Consider the following 15,970-nt stretch of genomic DNA (forward strand, 5'->3'; position numbering starts at 1 on the left):
AACCCTGGGCTCCCTGGGGGAGAGTGGAGATTGGGTACTCGGGTGCCCAGCGTGTGGTGTTGGGGGTGTGTGTGATTTAAATGGCTCTGGAACTTGATGCTGTTACAGAAAACACCCAAGCTGCCAGGAGAACCGGGATCTTTTCACTGAAATTCACAAGGGCCATGGGAAAGGCTGTCATTGGCCAGGCTCCCAGGCCACCTGAACACGGGGAGAGGATGGGGTGCAAGCCCCGCCAAAGCCCCAGGGGGACGGAGTTGGCACCGATGACTACTGGTCAGTCCCTGGACGGCGGGCCAGGCATTTCAAAGGGTGTGGGAGCTAAGAGGCCCTCCTCAGCCGCGCTCTCTATCTCGGTGGCCCGCGCCTCTAGCGAAGCCGGGTAGGAATTGGAGTCTGGGTGGGAAGCAGACTTGAATCTGGAGAAACAGTTGCGGTGGAGGAAGATAACAGAAAGCTTAAATCCGGGACGAGGGGCGCGGTGTCTTGAGGTCGAGCCCATTTTGCGCCACCCGAGCCCAGAGCGAGGCGTCCCTTTGGAAGGGGTGCAGCGGCCCCTCCGGCACCGACCTCCTCCCCCAGGGCCCCTTGCCCCATCAGCAGTGTCAAGGAAGGGTCTCCAGCGGAGGACAGGGATCTGCGGCCATGGCCGAGGCAGAGGAGCTGGAGGGAGGGCCCCCAGGCCCCCAGGGGCCGCCCGAGGCCCCAGCGCCTGCGGCGGAGAGACCCGGTGAGCCGGGGGCCGCGGTGGGCCGGGAGGCGGAGCGGGAGGAGGCCAGCGAGGGCGCCGCGGAGGCGCCGAGGGGCGAAGGGGCGGGCGCAGCCGCGACGGCCGCGGTGAACCGGGCAGAGAGCCCCGACCCGGACGGAGGGCGCGCGGGCGAGCGGGAGCCCGGCGCGGACGGTGGCCCGGCGGCCGAGACGCGGGGCGCGAGGGCGGCGCAGGGGGAGGCGGAGGCCGAGGAGGGCGCCCCGGGGTGCCCCGACGGCCCCCAGGGAGAGGAGGGGGCGAGCGGCGGGGAGCAGGTGGAGGACGCGAGCCCCGGGCGCGGCGCGCAGGGCGAGGCCGCGACGGAGGTTCAGGGGGAGCCCGGGGAGCCCGAGGACCCCGGGGCGGAGGAGAAAGCGGAGCGAGGGCCGGGGGAACCGGGAGGCAGCGCGCCGGGGGCGCAGGGGCCCAGCATGGACGCAGCGGGGCAGGCGGGAGGGGCGCACGGGACCCGGGGTGAACCCCGGGACGGAGGGGACCGCAGCCCCCAGCCCCAGGCCGAAGCCACGGAGGCCTCGGCGGCGGAGATTGGCGGGTGCGGCCCCGGGGAGCTGGCAGGGGAGCCTCGGGATGCAGCGGCGGGGCCTGCCGACGAGGCGGGGGCCCCGGGGACAGCGGAGTCGGAGGAAGCGGCCCCCGGGGACGCGAGGGCGGAAGCCGTCGAGGAAGGGGACCAGGGTGGACCCCAGGAGGAGATGGAGGAGGCAGAGGAGGAGGGGCGAGAGCGCAGCCCGGAGGGGGCGGGCGAGGAGGAGCCCCCCGACAGCAGCAGCGCGCATCCGGAGGCGGCCGCGCCGACCGGGGCCGCGGAGCCGGAGGCCGAACTCAGCAACCACCTGGCGGAGGAGAGCAGCGTCGAGGGCGCGGACGAGACCGCGCGGGTGAACGGCCGCGGGGAGGACGGCGAGGCGTCCGAAGAGGGGGCCCCGAGACAGGAGCACGACATCACCCTCTTCGTGAAGGTAAGTTGAGCTTTCCCCAACTCTTAGCACGCCCCCTCCCATTTTTGGTCTTGGTCTTCCAGGGGTCCCCAGTGTCAAGAGGGTCACTTCCATTCCTAGGAGGGAGGCAGGACATCCTGGGTGTTTGGGGAGAGTTTTAAGGAGCGTTTTAGCGAGACACGATGGTTTGGAAACGAAGAGGTTGGGTGGAGGCAGTCGGGGGAAGTGGGGGGATGCAGGGCCAGCACCCCACTGTCCTTTGCTCTGAAAATCCAAACTGGCCCTTCTCCTCCGGAGGTTATTGAAGAATTAACTGAAAGAAGAAAAAAAGCGACACACCTTACTGATGTTCAGAGCAATTGATGCCAAAGAAAGCTTAATACTCGAAGAGGGGGAAAAATGCAAACAGGTTGTAATGCGAGAAGTATCCCCAGGACTCCGATTTCAGAGGCCCAGGGCTGGCCAGGGTTTTCAGCCCCCCCAAAAGTATCCCTCTTTGGTGGGTAGAATCGATGAGGTCTATTTGGAAGGAAAGTGGAAATTTATGGAAGTATTAGGGTGTTTATTGAGCATTTTAACATTTATTCTGGACGTTTACAAGATGCTGGTGGCTTGAACGCAATCTGCCTTTATGTCGTATTTCAAACTTACTTCAAATGGGAGGAGAACAGTGAATTTGTTAGGGACTCTGTAGGGCACGACTGAGTACGTTTTGCGGTTTGAGTTTAAACAGGCATTTCTGCAAGGCATCAAAAATGAGAGGCGAGGTCCAGTGGTAGCCACCCCCCACCCCTTGCCCCCTGCCCCCCACATGGGGATCTTGGTTAAAAAAGCCCGTTCTGAAGACCTGTGGCCAGACCAGGAGAGCAGCAGATAATAAGGCCAAGAATGTGCAGTGCATGTTGAATCATAATCCTTCCAGAATACTTTCAGGCTTATAGAAGCCAGTTAGGACCTAAAGCTCCTTGCGGGGAATGTAAGCAAATTCTAATAAGCAAAAGGAGAAATGTTTCCAAAGTGATTAACATCAGAATTTCAAGAATTGTTTGGGTGGCAAGGGGGTTAGGGAGGAGAGGGCATGTATTTCTTCACTAGTGGGAAAGGGCTGTTACAGAGCTTTTTTGAAAACCATGGGGCCTTTTAAGATTATGCGTTGGGATAGAACCTAAGCGCACAGCCCCTCCAAAGGGCCTCTGGGAGCTAGAAGTTTTCAGGGAAGGGGAAGGAGAAGGAGGGGGAAGGGGGAGGGGAAGAGCCAAATGCCCTGCCTGTGGTGTGTGCCCCAAATCTGCTCTTGATCTGAAAAATTCCCATTGCTCTGGTCTCATGGCCACCTGATTCCAGCACATCTTTCCAGCCTCTTGTTACAGTTCGGAAATAGAGTAACACCTTCCTACCTTGTCCTGCTTCCATTCTCCACTGTCTCCAACCCAGGCCCTTGGTGATAGCCAGTGAGCTACATGTTGTTTCAACGTGTAAAATTCTTCAGTTGTTTATTGCAGAATTTCAGATAAGTCCACACCCTTAGCCCGGCCACAAGGTCAGTCCCTCATGGTGTTATTCTTGCCTCTTTGGTGTTGTCTGGATGTCTCCACCCCCCCGCCCCCCTTTGTTACCGATGGTACCACTATGGCAGCCATATTGAACGAGTTACCTTTCCTTGAGCGAAACACATTCTTTCCTGCCCAGAGATTTTGCAGGTGCTGTACCTTCTGCCTGAATCAAGTTTTTTCCATCTCGACTCTCTCCCTGCCCCCTGCGGGGTGTCTGGATTCATCATGGGGAATCATCTCCTCTGGGGAGCCTTTTCCAACCCCAGTCTGGGTTGGGTGTCCCTCTGTTGAAAGTCCACTCTACGTCCTGTGTGTTTCACCTCTCCCCTTGACTGTGTGAAATTCATCTTCTCCCCTCCATGTGGAGCACAGGTCTGGAACACGATGAAGATTTGAATGGGTGCCTGTGTGCACGACAGCCACGGTTACCATGGTAATCAATAGCATGGACCCACAGCCGGGGGATCAAATCCTGGCTCTGCTGCTCTCTTGCAGTGTGACCTTGGGCAAGCTACTTAACTTGTCTAAGCCTTTACTGCTTATGGATAAAGTGGGGATAATAATAGTACCTACCGGTGAGGTTGTTCAAGAATTAGATTATGTAAAACACTTAGAATAGTACCATGGCTTGAGATAAGCATGGTGCGAACCTGTGTTCTTATTGTTATATCTGCTTAGCTTCCACAAACTTCTATTGCTTTTGCACAGAAATGGTCCCCTGCCCATTTCATCCCTGCCCTCCTTTTTTTCTTTAAAGGAAAAATCTCTCTAGATACCTAATTACCTCCATTCTCTGGGGATAGGAATGTTATGGAAAGTAAAAATACATTTTTCTTCTCAGATCCTGCTCAGGAGGCAAGGGGCTTTTTTTTTTTTTTTTTTAATATATATTTGTTTATTTTTTTGAGAGAGAGTGAGCGCGTGAGCAGGGGAGGGGCAGAGCCCCATATGGGCTATCCAGACTGTTTTATTCTGACATGATCATCTTGGTGATCGTTTGTGCCCCCCGCTTTTTTTTCTTCAAGAAACAGATCTCCAGGGGAGCCTGAGTGGCTTAGATGGCTTAGTTGGCTAAGCGTGCGACTCTTGATCTCAGCTTAGGTCTTGATCTCAGGGTCGTGAGTTCAAGCCCCACACTAGGCTCTGTGCTGGGCGTGAAGCCTACTTAAAAAAAACAAAAACAAAAAAGGGTAAGAAAACAGATCTCCAACTAGGTAGATGGGTTTTTAAGCAACTACTATTTGATACAACTTCTGAGGGTCACTTCAGATGTGCCTCATAGGATTGTTAAGGCATCCCCTTTAATTTGTCCACCTGAAAATCATTCTACTTAAAAACAAAAAAGAAATCAAGCAAAAACCTTTCATTTATTTATTTAAAAAAAATTTTTTTTCAACGTTTATTTATTTTTGGGACAGAGAGAGACAGAGCATGAACGGGGGAGGGGCAGAGAGAGAGGGAGACACAGAATCGGAAACAGGCTCCAGGCTCTGAGCCATCAGCCCAGAGCCCGACGCGGGGCTCGAACTCACGGACCGCGAGATCGTGACCTGGCTGAAGTCGGATGCTTAACCGACTGTGCCACCCAGGCGCCCCTCATTTATTTATTTTAAAAAATGTTTATTTATTTAGAGAGAGAGAGTGTGTGTGTGCACGTGAGCAGAGGAGGGACAGAGAGAGAGAGAGAGAGAGAGAGAGAGGGAACTCCAAGCAGGCTCCATGCTGTTAGTGCAGACCCTGACCCAGGGCCTGATCCCATGAACCGGATCATGACCTGAGCTGAAACCAAGAGTCCAACACTTAACCAACGGAGCCACCCAGGCACCCCAAGCAAAAACCTCTTAGACGCTTGTATCTTTTGAGTTTGCTAATTCTTACTTTTGATTTAAAATCCTTAAATTAGTTCAAAATAGAATTTCTTTGCCAGCTTTAGCTTTCTTTGGGCTTCTTCTTTGGGCTCTACTCCGTAATCGACATCTGACCTTCTGGGTTTTGTAAACATGTCAAGTTTTTCTATGCCATTACTGGAGTGCAGAATTCACAGATTTGTTTTTTAAGGGAGAGTATTGCAAGCATTTCAAACATCTCCTGACGGCCTGGCCAACACTGTCGTCATTAATTGGCCCATATTTTATTTGTGATTTTTAACTTTTGCTCTTCCCCCTGTCTTTTAAAATACATATATTGGTTGCAAACATACCACAAAGTAATGACATATGACCCCGTAACATGTGCTAATAAAATCTGCTTCTACTTTTAACCACCTGGTGGTTTGTAATCTCCATCTTTGTGAAAATTCTCATCCTACTAATTTGCCATTTTGTTTTATTCCGTAAGTACGCAAGAATGTATTCTTGTTTTGTTTTTTTTTTCCAACGTTTATTTATTTTTGGGACAGAGAGAGACAGAGCATGAACGGGGGAGGGGCAGAGAGAGAGGGAGACACAGAATCGGAAACAGGCTCCAGGCTCCGAGCCGTCAGCCCAGAGCCTGACGCGGGGCTCGAACTCCCGGACCGTGAGATCGTGACCTGGTTGAAGTCGACGCTTAACTGACTGCGCCACCCAGGCGCCCCAAGAATGTATTCTTGTAAAAGAGCCAAAAGTGTATAGAACAGGCCCAGGAAAGCTTCCTTGAATTATTGTATGAGAAATTAATTTCTGATCATGCTAATTCTTTTATTTTTTTTTTTTTACAAAGAAGTGTTAATTATTTGTCATCAAATTATAAGGTAACCCTGCAGTGTATTTAGTAAGAAAGAGTCATTTCTTCTTCACTCATAACAAAGGGTAACAACATAATAACATACCAACATAACAATAACAAACGACAAACAAAATACTGACAACAAAGGATAAAGTAGGGACTTCACCAGCTGTGGGGACTTAGTCGCTAAGGAAGTCTTGCTTACAGATTTGGGGCTTCTAATCCAGCGTGTGTACTTTGAGGCAGGGTCTAGGCGTAGGACAATCTGAGTTACAGATTTCCTGGCAAATGTCACATGACTTAAAAAACCTCAGTGTGACCAGTGAGTAATCCTGGGCCAGAGTCTAGGAATTTCTGAAATTACGTTTTTGGACACCATATATTTAACTGTTAACATGCAGCTACTGCAGAGCTCAAAAGCTGGCATTTGCCATCACATTTGGGTCTCTAGAGAGATGGAATCGGTAGAACCAAGTACAACTCAAGAAAGATGTGACCTTTGGGGCGCCTGGGTGGCTCAGTCGGTTCAGCATCCGGCTTCAGCTCAGGTCATGATCTCGCAGTCTGGTGGGTGAGTTCGAGCCCCGCGTCGGGCTCTGTGCTGACAGCTGGGAGCCCGGAGCCTGCTTCGGATTCTGTGTCTCCCTCTCTCTCTGCTCCTCCCCCATTCGTGCTCTGTCTCTGTCTCTCAAAAATGAATACACGTTACAAAAATTAAAAAAAAAAAGAAAGAAAGACGTGACCTTTGAAGAGGCATTGACGTTGAGAACTGCCCCCCAACATAAGTAAATAAGTGAATGGAGGCAGCCAAGCAGGGCCACACGACGTGGCCACGGCAGGAGAGGAGGGGTAGGTATGTGTCCAGAGCAGCAGCTGACTGGCTCCTGGTAGACCAGTTGGCTGCAGCAATCCAGGCACCTTCCGCCAGGAGAGAACATGTCAAGACCTGTCCTGCGGGGCTTGGTCACCGAGGAGCTCGAGAGGGAGGTGGTATTTTCATCATCGTGTGTGGGCTGTGACCCTGAGCCCTGAAGGGAAATGGGCAAAGGTGCACTCCTAGGACTTTACGGCTCCCTGCAGAATGACGTTTTTGTCCCTTGTGTTCTGAGCGTCTGATACAACTTGCCTGCAAATACATTTATGAAGTCAGTGGAGGTAGTTGGGGTGGAAACCGAGGTGGAATGCGGTGTTATGCTAACGTCTGATACACCCGCGCACACATGTGCACACGGGGTCGGGGGGGGGGTTGCTGGTCCCACTCCCCATGCTGGCAGGGCAGTGGGCTCATTGGAAGCTCTCAGTCGGTGCCTTTTGGGAATGGTAGGTAAATGCCCAGGTGGATGCCGGTGGCATCAGTCCAAGGTGACCCAACTAGGCCACTCAGATATCCTGCGGATATCTGTCTGTACCTGTAGATACCTTCAGAAACAGATACCTGAAGATCGGCAAGATACCTTCCAAAACACCACACCGGGTCCTTTCGGCATGTGAATTTACTCTTTAGTTTCCCATACGCAGAAAAGTCAAAACCCAGCCTTTGAAGGAACGTAGAAAGTACAAAGCTCTTGAGCCATGGTTTCGGTTCAAGTAGGTCACAGTGCTGTCGATGCCTCCCTTAACCTAGCGCATGTGAATTTATCACCTACTGTGTGTCAGACACTGTGCTACAGTTTGGGGACCCAACGTCAGGCAAGACCGACAGGGTCCCTGCCCTCACGGAGTTTACCGTCTAGCCCAGAGGACAGACCCTGAGCACTGAATGCTGGCAATAGCAGGGACTACACTGATGTGCTCACTTTTGTCCTCCCGCCCCCCCCCCCCAGCACAGGGTCTGGCACACAGTAGGCGCCCGGTTAATGCTGGCAGGAAGGGGAAGAGGCAGCGAAGATGAGTAGGAGGCTGTAGGAGTATATAGTGGGAAGACCCACAGATACAGTAGTAGTCACTAAGGTGTTTGTCGATTTGATGTATTTGGGGAGACACAGAGAGTGGGTCCCTCCGATGATCCCTAGTGCAAGTTCTTGAAGATTTTTGAAAACAGGCTGCCTTTGCTCTCGCCACTCTGTGAGCTCCTGCGACGTTCAGCAAAGGAGGGTTTTCTCCGAGAGTTGGGGAGGTGGATATTGAAATCTCTTAGACTCCTTTTCCATCAATTTTTTTCTACTTTTTTTTTTTCTGACAGAGTGCTGATTCATGAACTGGGCTTTGTATTTGGGCATAGTTGGGGGTAGAGGGAGATACTCTGTCTGCAGTGTAGACATCACCGTGTTTTCTGGCACACCATTCTCCTTCCCGTAGGGAGATGGTATCCAATTCCACGTTCAGCTGGATTCTGCAAAGCCTAAAATATTTACTCTCCGGCCCTTTAAGAGAAGGGTTGCTGACCCATAGTTAAACCCCCTTTGATTTGTGACCTGGGACTAGATACGTGGCCTTTGGCACAGAATTGGAGTTTTATTTAGCAAGGAAGAAGAGGAATGGCTGTTGAGTGAAGAATCAGCAGTGTCTATCACAGTGAAAAATATTTAAGACGCTGAATATCTTATACTTATTTTTGGAAATGTTATTTTTCTACGAGGCCCCTGATCTTGGTTTAGGTGAGGTTGAAATAAAACAGAGATTATAAATATAAAAAGATACTATGAGGGGCACCTGTGTGGCTCGGTCAGATTAGCGTCTGACTTTGGCTCAGGTCGTGATCTCCTGGTTCGTAAGTTCAGGCCCCACATGGGGCTCACTGCTGTCAGTGCAACGCCTGCTTTGGATCCTCTGTCTCCCTCTCTCTGCCCCTCCCCTGCTTTTGCTCTGTCAAAAATAAATAAACATTAAAAAAAGATACAATGAAATACAATACAATAAAAAGTAAGTCTTTTTCCACCCCCGAGGTCCAGCTTCTCAGTTTTTCCTCTTGGAGACAGTCGCTGAATCTCTTTCCAGGGGTATTCTGTGCATATTGAAGCTGGCATGTAAATATCCTCACTGCGTTAGTTACCTATCACCGTGTAATAAATTAATTACTCTGAGACTTAGCACCTAAAACAGCAAACATTTGTTATTCACGGCTTCTCTGTGTTAGGAATTTGGGGTCTTCTTGGTCGGGTAGTTCTAGCTTATGAGATTGCTAGATGTGACGTTCACAGGGCTGTGGTCTCATCTGAAGGATTGGTTGGGGCAGGGGAGGATCTACTTTCAATGTGGCTGAGTCCCATGACTGTTGGCAAGCGGTTCGAATCCTCACCACTTGGGGCTTTCTTCATGGGCTGCTCTCATGTTGGCACAACATGGCATCTGGCTTTCCTCAGAGCAGGGATCCAAGAGAGAAGAAGCCACAATGCCTTTTATGACCAAGTCTCAGAAGTCACACACTGTGATTTCTGTCTTATTTATTTTATTTTATTTTTTTAGATGTTTAATGGTTATTTATTTTTGCGAGAGAGAGAGGGAGACCACGCATGTGCACAGAGGGGCAGAGAGAGTGGGAGTGCAGGAGGGGCAGAGAGAGGGGGAGACAGAGGATCTGAAGCAGGCTCTGTGCTGACAGCAGAGAGCCCGTCATGGGGGTCGAACTCACGAACTGTTGAGATCATGTCCTGAGCCAAAGTTGGACGCCTAACTGACTGAGCCACCCAGACATCCCTCACAGACATATTTTTTAAAAAGTAGCACACCCAATTTTGTTTTCATAAAAAGTAGTACACTGGAAATACATTGGGTTACATCTTGCTTTCTTTACTTAATGGTATATCTTAGATATCATTCCCTGTTGTACCTGTAGCTTGATTAAATTCTGATCGAGCTAAAAATTTAACTCTGATCGAGTTAAAAATTTCATAGTTTTCTAGTGATAGATGTACTCTGTGGTCAGTCTCCCATGGGTGGATATTTAGATAGTTTCCTTTTTTTTTTTTTTTTTTTTAACAGAGAGAAAGCATGAGCTGGGGAGGGGCAGAGGGAGACAGGAACTGCAGGGGGCTCCGTGCTGACAGCAGAGAGCCCAATGTGGGGCTTGAACTCACGAGCAGTGAGATCATGACCTGAGCAGATGTCCAACGCTTAGCCTACTGAGCCACCCAGGTGCCCCAGTAGTTTCTTCTTTTGGATGTTAAACCACCCTGTAATGAATATCCCTCTGTGCATATGTAATCACATATGGAAGCTCACTTCTTTAAAAAAATTTTTTTAATGTTTATTTAGTTTTGACAGAGAGAGAGAGAGAGGGACAGAGCATGAGCGGGGGAGGGACAGAGAGAGAGGGAGGCACAGAATCAGAAGCAGGCTCCAGGCTCCGAGCTGTCAGCACAGAGCCCGACATGGGGCTCGAACTCACAGATCACGAGATGATGACCTGAGTCGAGGTCGGACGCTCAACTGACTGAGCCACCCAGGTGCCCCAGAAGCTCACTTCTTAGATCATATCCCTTTTGGTGTATGTGTGGTTGAGTATACTTTTATATTTAACAACTACTGACATCTTTTTTTCTGTGAGCAGCTCGCTTTTGTCCTTTGCCCATTTTTCAAATGAATGTTTGACCTTATTTTTCCTAATTTTTGTATTAAACAAGTTAGACCATTGTCTGTCATGTGGGCTGCATATATTTTTATTGGACCGTTTTGACTATTTGTACTGGAGTAATTTATCCTTTCAGTCTCAGTAACTTGTTGGAATTGATGCGCAGGAAAACAAAACATAGGCTGTGACAGCACTCTTAAACTCTCCAACTTCAGGTGCGCCTGGGTGGCTCGGTTGATGAAGTGTCTGACTCTTGATTTCGGCTGAGGTCGTGATCTCACAGTTGGTGGGATGGAGCCCCATGTCGGGCTCTGCACTGACAGCGTGGAGCCTGCTTCAGATTCTCTGTCCCTCTGCTTTTCTGCCCCTCCCCCGCTCTCTCTTTCTCGCTCTCAAAAATAAACATTAAAAATAAAATGACATCCCCAGCTTAGTTTACTGTAATCTTTTTTTTTAAATGTTTGTTTATTTGTGAGAGAGACAGAGTGCGAGTGGGGGAGGGGAAGAGAGCGAGGGAGACACAGAATCCGAAGGAGGCTCCAGGCTTCTAGCTGTCAGCACAGAGCCTGACGCGGGGCTTGAACTCATGAACCACGAGATCATAACCTGAGCTGAAGTTGGCCGCTTAACCGACTGAGTCACCCAGGCGCCCCTTAATTTACTGGAATCCTCAAATCCTCTGTTTTACTTTATATTCTATAACTTCTTAAGTCCTGAGGGATTAGGTATTTCAATTCTTGCCTCTCTCCCTTTCTTTTTAATTAGCACGTTACACTTTATCAAGCACATGCCCTTTGAGAATTAAGTTCTTTCTTACATGGTAAGAATTCCCGTTCAAAACAAAATTTCAAATATCTAAGATAGCGGGATCATTTCATGCCACACGGCTACATCACTCTGATCTTGGCATGCCACCTACTGGAATGTATTTGAGTCCTACAAATAAAAACCATCGTGAAAAGTAATCGTCTGTGATGCAGTGATATCAAAATATCATTTCTGAGGTTGTCTCCTCGCCAGATGTTCTATTTCTGCCTCCATCTGTCCAAAGAATTGACCAAAACTTACAGAGAATGATGCCATAGCCTATTTGTAGGGATCCAGTGAATTGTGGAAGACTGCTCAGAGCTTATGTTTAATTAGTGGGAGGGGGAACTGAAACACTCAGATATCAAAGATCATTCGGGGAGATACTTTTGAAGCTTTGGGGGAGGGGGTAGCTCTATGGAGAACAGTTGATATATACTTAGTCACACAGCAAGGGAAGTCAAATCTTATATGTTTGTGTAAGAAATCATCAGATTAAAAATATTCTCTAATTCTAGATTTTTATTGGGTTTATGAGCTCTACCCCAACTCCCTGGTTCTCCTCCCTTGGGTGCTTGGTTGGCCACATGAAAGTTGAGTGTTTTGCCGTGGGGAGAGGTAAAAGGTGCCTTTCAGTCTTCTAAACTCCAGAGTGGTGTTTTGGACTCAAGTGGCTATTTAAAGCAAATATTGGTTGAGTGCCCGCCAAGTAGCAGACCCTGTGTTTGGGGCCGGGGTACAGCAGTGACACACAGTGATGAACACAGCCCCTGCTTTTCTAGAGCTTTCAGCCTAGAGAGTGATCCAGAAGCAATGGCTAGAGTGAGGAAGGGGAGTGTGTGTGTGTGTGGGGGGGGGGGGGCGTTTGCTGGAACAGGTGGGAGAAATAGGGTAGCAGGCTGGGCAGTGATCCCTAAAAGGGGGGGATTTGGCCTCTAGACCTCAGACAGCCTGGGCTCTGCCCTTCTGCTGCAGTCTCTTGCGTTGGGAAGACTGTGCTGTGTGTAATAGACGGGTAAGTGGATGATGGTAATGTACACGCGTGGCTACCGCATCAGGTACAAAGAATTGGGTGGTCAGTTTGCAGAGTGTAAATTGGGTCATCTCGTACATTCTCAGTTAGCCGTGAATGCCTCACGCGTCACTTGGCACTCGCAGACATCGGCTTGTGTCTGAGCACAGTAATCGAACAGCTGCTCAAGCCGGGTGCATGTTGCAAATCATCTTTGGCTTTCTATTTGTGTGGCAGGAGACTATAGGACGCGGTACAGTGAAAGCACAAAACGGGGGAGATAGACGGAGGTCACTCGGTGGTGTTCAGCTGGTGGGGGGGCCGATCTGAGGGGTCCAAGGCAGCTTCGCACACGTGTCCACTGTCCGGGCAGCGTGGCCGGAAGGCGGGGCTCAGCCGGGATTGTCAAATGGAGCACCTGCAGGTGGTCCCTCCAGCTGGTGGCCTCCAGACACACAGTGGACGAGGCAGCAGGTGCACAGCCTTTTATAGCAAAAGCCACATAGCATCGCTCCCACCATATCCTACTGGTGACCAGGTGGTCCCCAGGGGGCTGGCCAGATTCAGACCCGGCCTCTCGGTGGGAGGAGGGCGAAAGAATTTGCAGCCATCTTTAGCCGATCGCGCAGTCACGTGATTTCACGTGACGTCAGAGGGTGCCGAAATGCTCAGATCGTTTATTTATAGATCCAGTTCTTTACTCACTTGAACTAGGAAGGTGTCAGCGGTGCCTAAAAGCAACGGAGTTATTTATTTATTTATTTATTTATTTGTTTACTTATTTATATTCAGCGATGGACAGAGCAACCTGTCTGCACGATTTACTACAGCAAATGTCACTGCCATATAATTACCGTAATTACATCACACGGACGAGGCGGGCCTCGAGCTGAGATCTGGGCCACTCCACGTGTCCTTTCTACAGTCATTTCTTTGTCATCTCTACGAAGCGGCCATTCATGCTTATGAAGGAGAAGGGTACCATGCCAATTAAATAGAGACTTGCCCCCACACCCCCTTTTGCTTCTGAGCGTGTGAGTCCCACGCGGTCCTGGAGTGGCAAGAGGCTTGGGTCCCCTTTCAGAAGCTGTGCTATCCTGCCTTTGGGCCAGCAAGACTCTCCCCCTAGACGGCGTGGCCAGCTGCAGGGAGAGGAGAAAATCTGGACCCATTCTGCCCAAGGCGTTATCTTTTTTTTTTTTTAATGTTTATTTTATTTTTAAGAGAGAGAGAGAGAGAGCTAGTGAGGGAGGGGAAGGGGGAGCAGAGGACCTCAAGCAGGCTCTGCACTGACAGCAGACAGCCTGATGTGGGGCTCGAACTCATGAACCATGGGTTGATGGCCTGAGCCTAAGTCTGGTGCTCAAGTGACTGAGCCACCCAAGTGCCCCCAAGGCTCTATCTTTGTGTTTTTCTAACCTTCCTGGGGCCTTAATATGCTGTGGTCCAGGAGGAAGAGCCTCATTATGCACCCCCAGCATCACCCCTTGGGTGCCCCAGGCCCACCTCTAACCATGGTGGGTGGAGGGAAAGACGAATTGGGGCAGGAAGTCGCTGTTCTCTTCCCTGAGTGGGGGCACACGAGGGGACTGATGGGGCCCTTAGGACAACAGCCAGAGGCATGTCTAAGACACTGCACATCACAGACATCACATGCTTTGAAGCCCACATAGAATAAAAGCGCTATTGGTCTGGAGATACAGGGACATGGGGCTTTCTTCCTAAATGAGGGAAATTAATACCTTTTTGGTGCCTTTGGTGTCAGGGAGGCGGTGAGTTCGAAGAATCTTGGACTGACTTAATCCCTACCCCCAACTTTGTTCCCTTTGTTTGAGCCCCGGGCTGGCTGCCTTCGATGCTATTCCCATAAAAGGTCAGACTGGATGAAGTTTTGGGTTGCAGCTCAATGGTTTCTTTGTGTCGTTTAACTTTACAGAGAAATTAATGCTTAAGAAAACTCAGAGGTATTAACACATCAGATATGAGAAGGACATTTTTTTGTTAATTGCCACTTTAACCGATATATTATGACCCTGAGTCGTAAGCAGCGGCAATAAAGTGAGATTGTCACTCTCCAGATATTGACATTTGCGGTCGTAAATTCTGCACAGATGTTGCTCTGCCCATCACTGAACATAAAATAAATAACTCCCCTGCTTTTAGGCACTGCCGACATTTTCTTAAGCCAGTTCAAGCGCGTAAAGAACTGGGTCTATAAATAAATGATTTGAGCATTTCCGCACATCGTGCAATCACATCTTCAGGTGGTGGGTTAAGGATGGCTGCGAATTCTTTGACCCTCCTTCCACTGAGAAGTGGGGTCTGATTCTCCTCCCTCTGAAGGTGGCCAGACCCTGGTGACTGCCTGGTCACCACTAGAATATGGTGGGAGTGATGCTGTGTGGCTTTCGCTATAAAAGGCTGTGCACCTTCTGCCTTGTTCACTGTCTGGCTTGAGGCCACCAGCTGGAGGGACCACCTGCCGGTGCTCCATTTGACAATCCCGGCTGAGCCCAGCCTTCCGGCCACGCTGCCCGGACAGTAGACACGTTTGAGAAGCTGCCTTGGACCCCTCAGATCGGCCCCTCCACCAGCTCAACACCACTGAGTGACCTTTGTCAATGCCACATGGAAAGGAAGGATCACCTAATCCAGAGCCTTGTCCAGATTCCTGACTTATGAGAGCACGAGAGATTAAAAAAAAAAAGCAGCACCCTCTGTTAAGTTTGGGGGTCATTTGTTCATTGGCGATAAGTAACTGGGATGTGTGGCTTATGTGTCTTCTAAACTGGTGAAATCTGGTTGGGTCAAAAGATAGGACCATGGTGAGAGGTATGGAGGGGTTTAAGGCAGGTCCAGGAGACACAGGAGGTTCCGTGTGGCCAGATCTGTCTGCCGCGTGCATTTTTTCCCTGTGCAGTCACTGCAAGGATTGGAATATTCTCATCCATTCAAGAACGCAAACCACCAGGGTATATAAAAACAGGCTGCATTATTAAGCAGGCTTCCCAGAACAAGATGTTCCTTTGTTGTAATAATTCCTTGTGAGAATTTTACAAGGAAATAAGCTTTTCAGGTCCGTGTAAAAGCTTCAGTTGGTATCCGGCCATATTATTAAATAAGGATTAAAAATAGCCCTGGAGTTTTTAAAGCATAATTCGTACACGAGGATAAATAGTAAGTTCCATTCTGTTCGTCCGTGTACTTCTTATGACTTGATTCCACCTACTGTGACAATGAATGTGAACACGACTAAGCCTCTGGCCAGAATTTAAAGCTAAGAGCAATTTGATTCAGTGATTAAGTTATGTGGGTCAAGGGTGGCCAGCCACCTGATCCGTGCAATAATACATCGATTGTTATGGCTGTTGAAAAGAATAAATACTATACATACCTGGGAGCGTAGTTAGGATTAATAGGCTTTTTGAAAGGTTCAGATCTATGTTTCAAAAAGTTCTAAGACCGAAAACATATTTCTGAGGATCCAGGTATCAACGGTGCATTAAATTGTTCTTAAGTTCTAAGGGTGGGAAGAGTGAGAAGCACATTTCAAAATAGAGCATATCTTTTTTTGTGTGTGGACCGGAGTAAGAAACTTAATAAACCTAATAGATGAATAAGGTGCGGCCGATGGGCCCATCTCTCCGCTCCACTGGGGACAGACAGCCTAAA

General features: G+C 49.5%; 1 protein-coding gene across 1 annotated transcript in view; it reads left to right on the top strand.

Annotated features, from left to right (window-relative positions):
* The first annotated feature begins 645 nt into the window (after window positions 1-645).
* Window positions 646-15,970, top strand: part of CLIC6 (chloride intracellular channel 6) — a 44,895-nt gene continuing 29,570 nt past the window's right edge. Inside the window, exon 1 of the mRNA XM_047100139.1 lies at window positions 646-1,731. Coding sequence (XP_046956095.1) covers window positions 646-1,731 — 1,086 coding nt within the window. The remainder of the gene's footprint in view (window positions 1,732-15,970) is intronic.

The sequence above is a fragment of the Lynx rufus genome, unplaced genomic scaffold (assembly GCF_022079265.1).
Source record: "Lynx rufus isolate CCGP_SWC_20201006 ecotype Redwood Valley unplaced genomic scaffold, mLynRuf1.p SCAF_5, whole genome shotgun sequence".
Classification (NCBI taxonomy): Eukaryota; Metazoa; Chordata; class Mammalia; order Carnivora; family Felidae; genus Lynx; species Lynx rufus.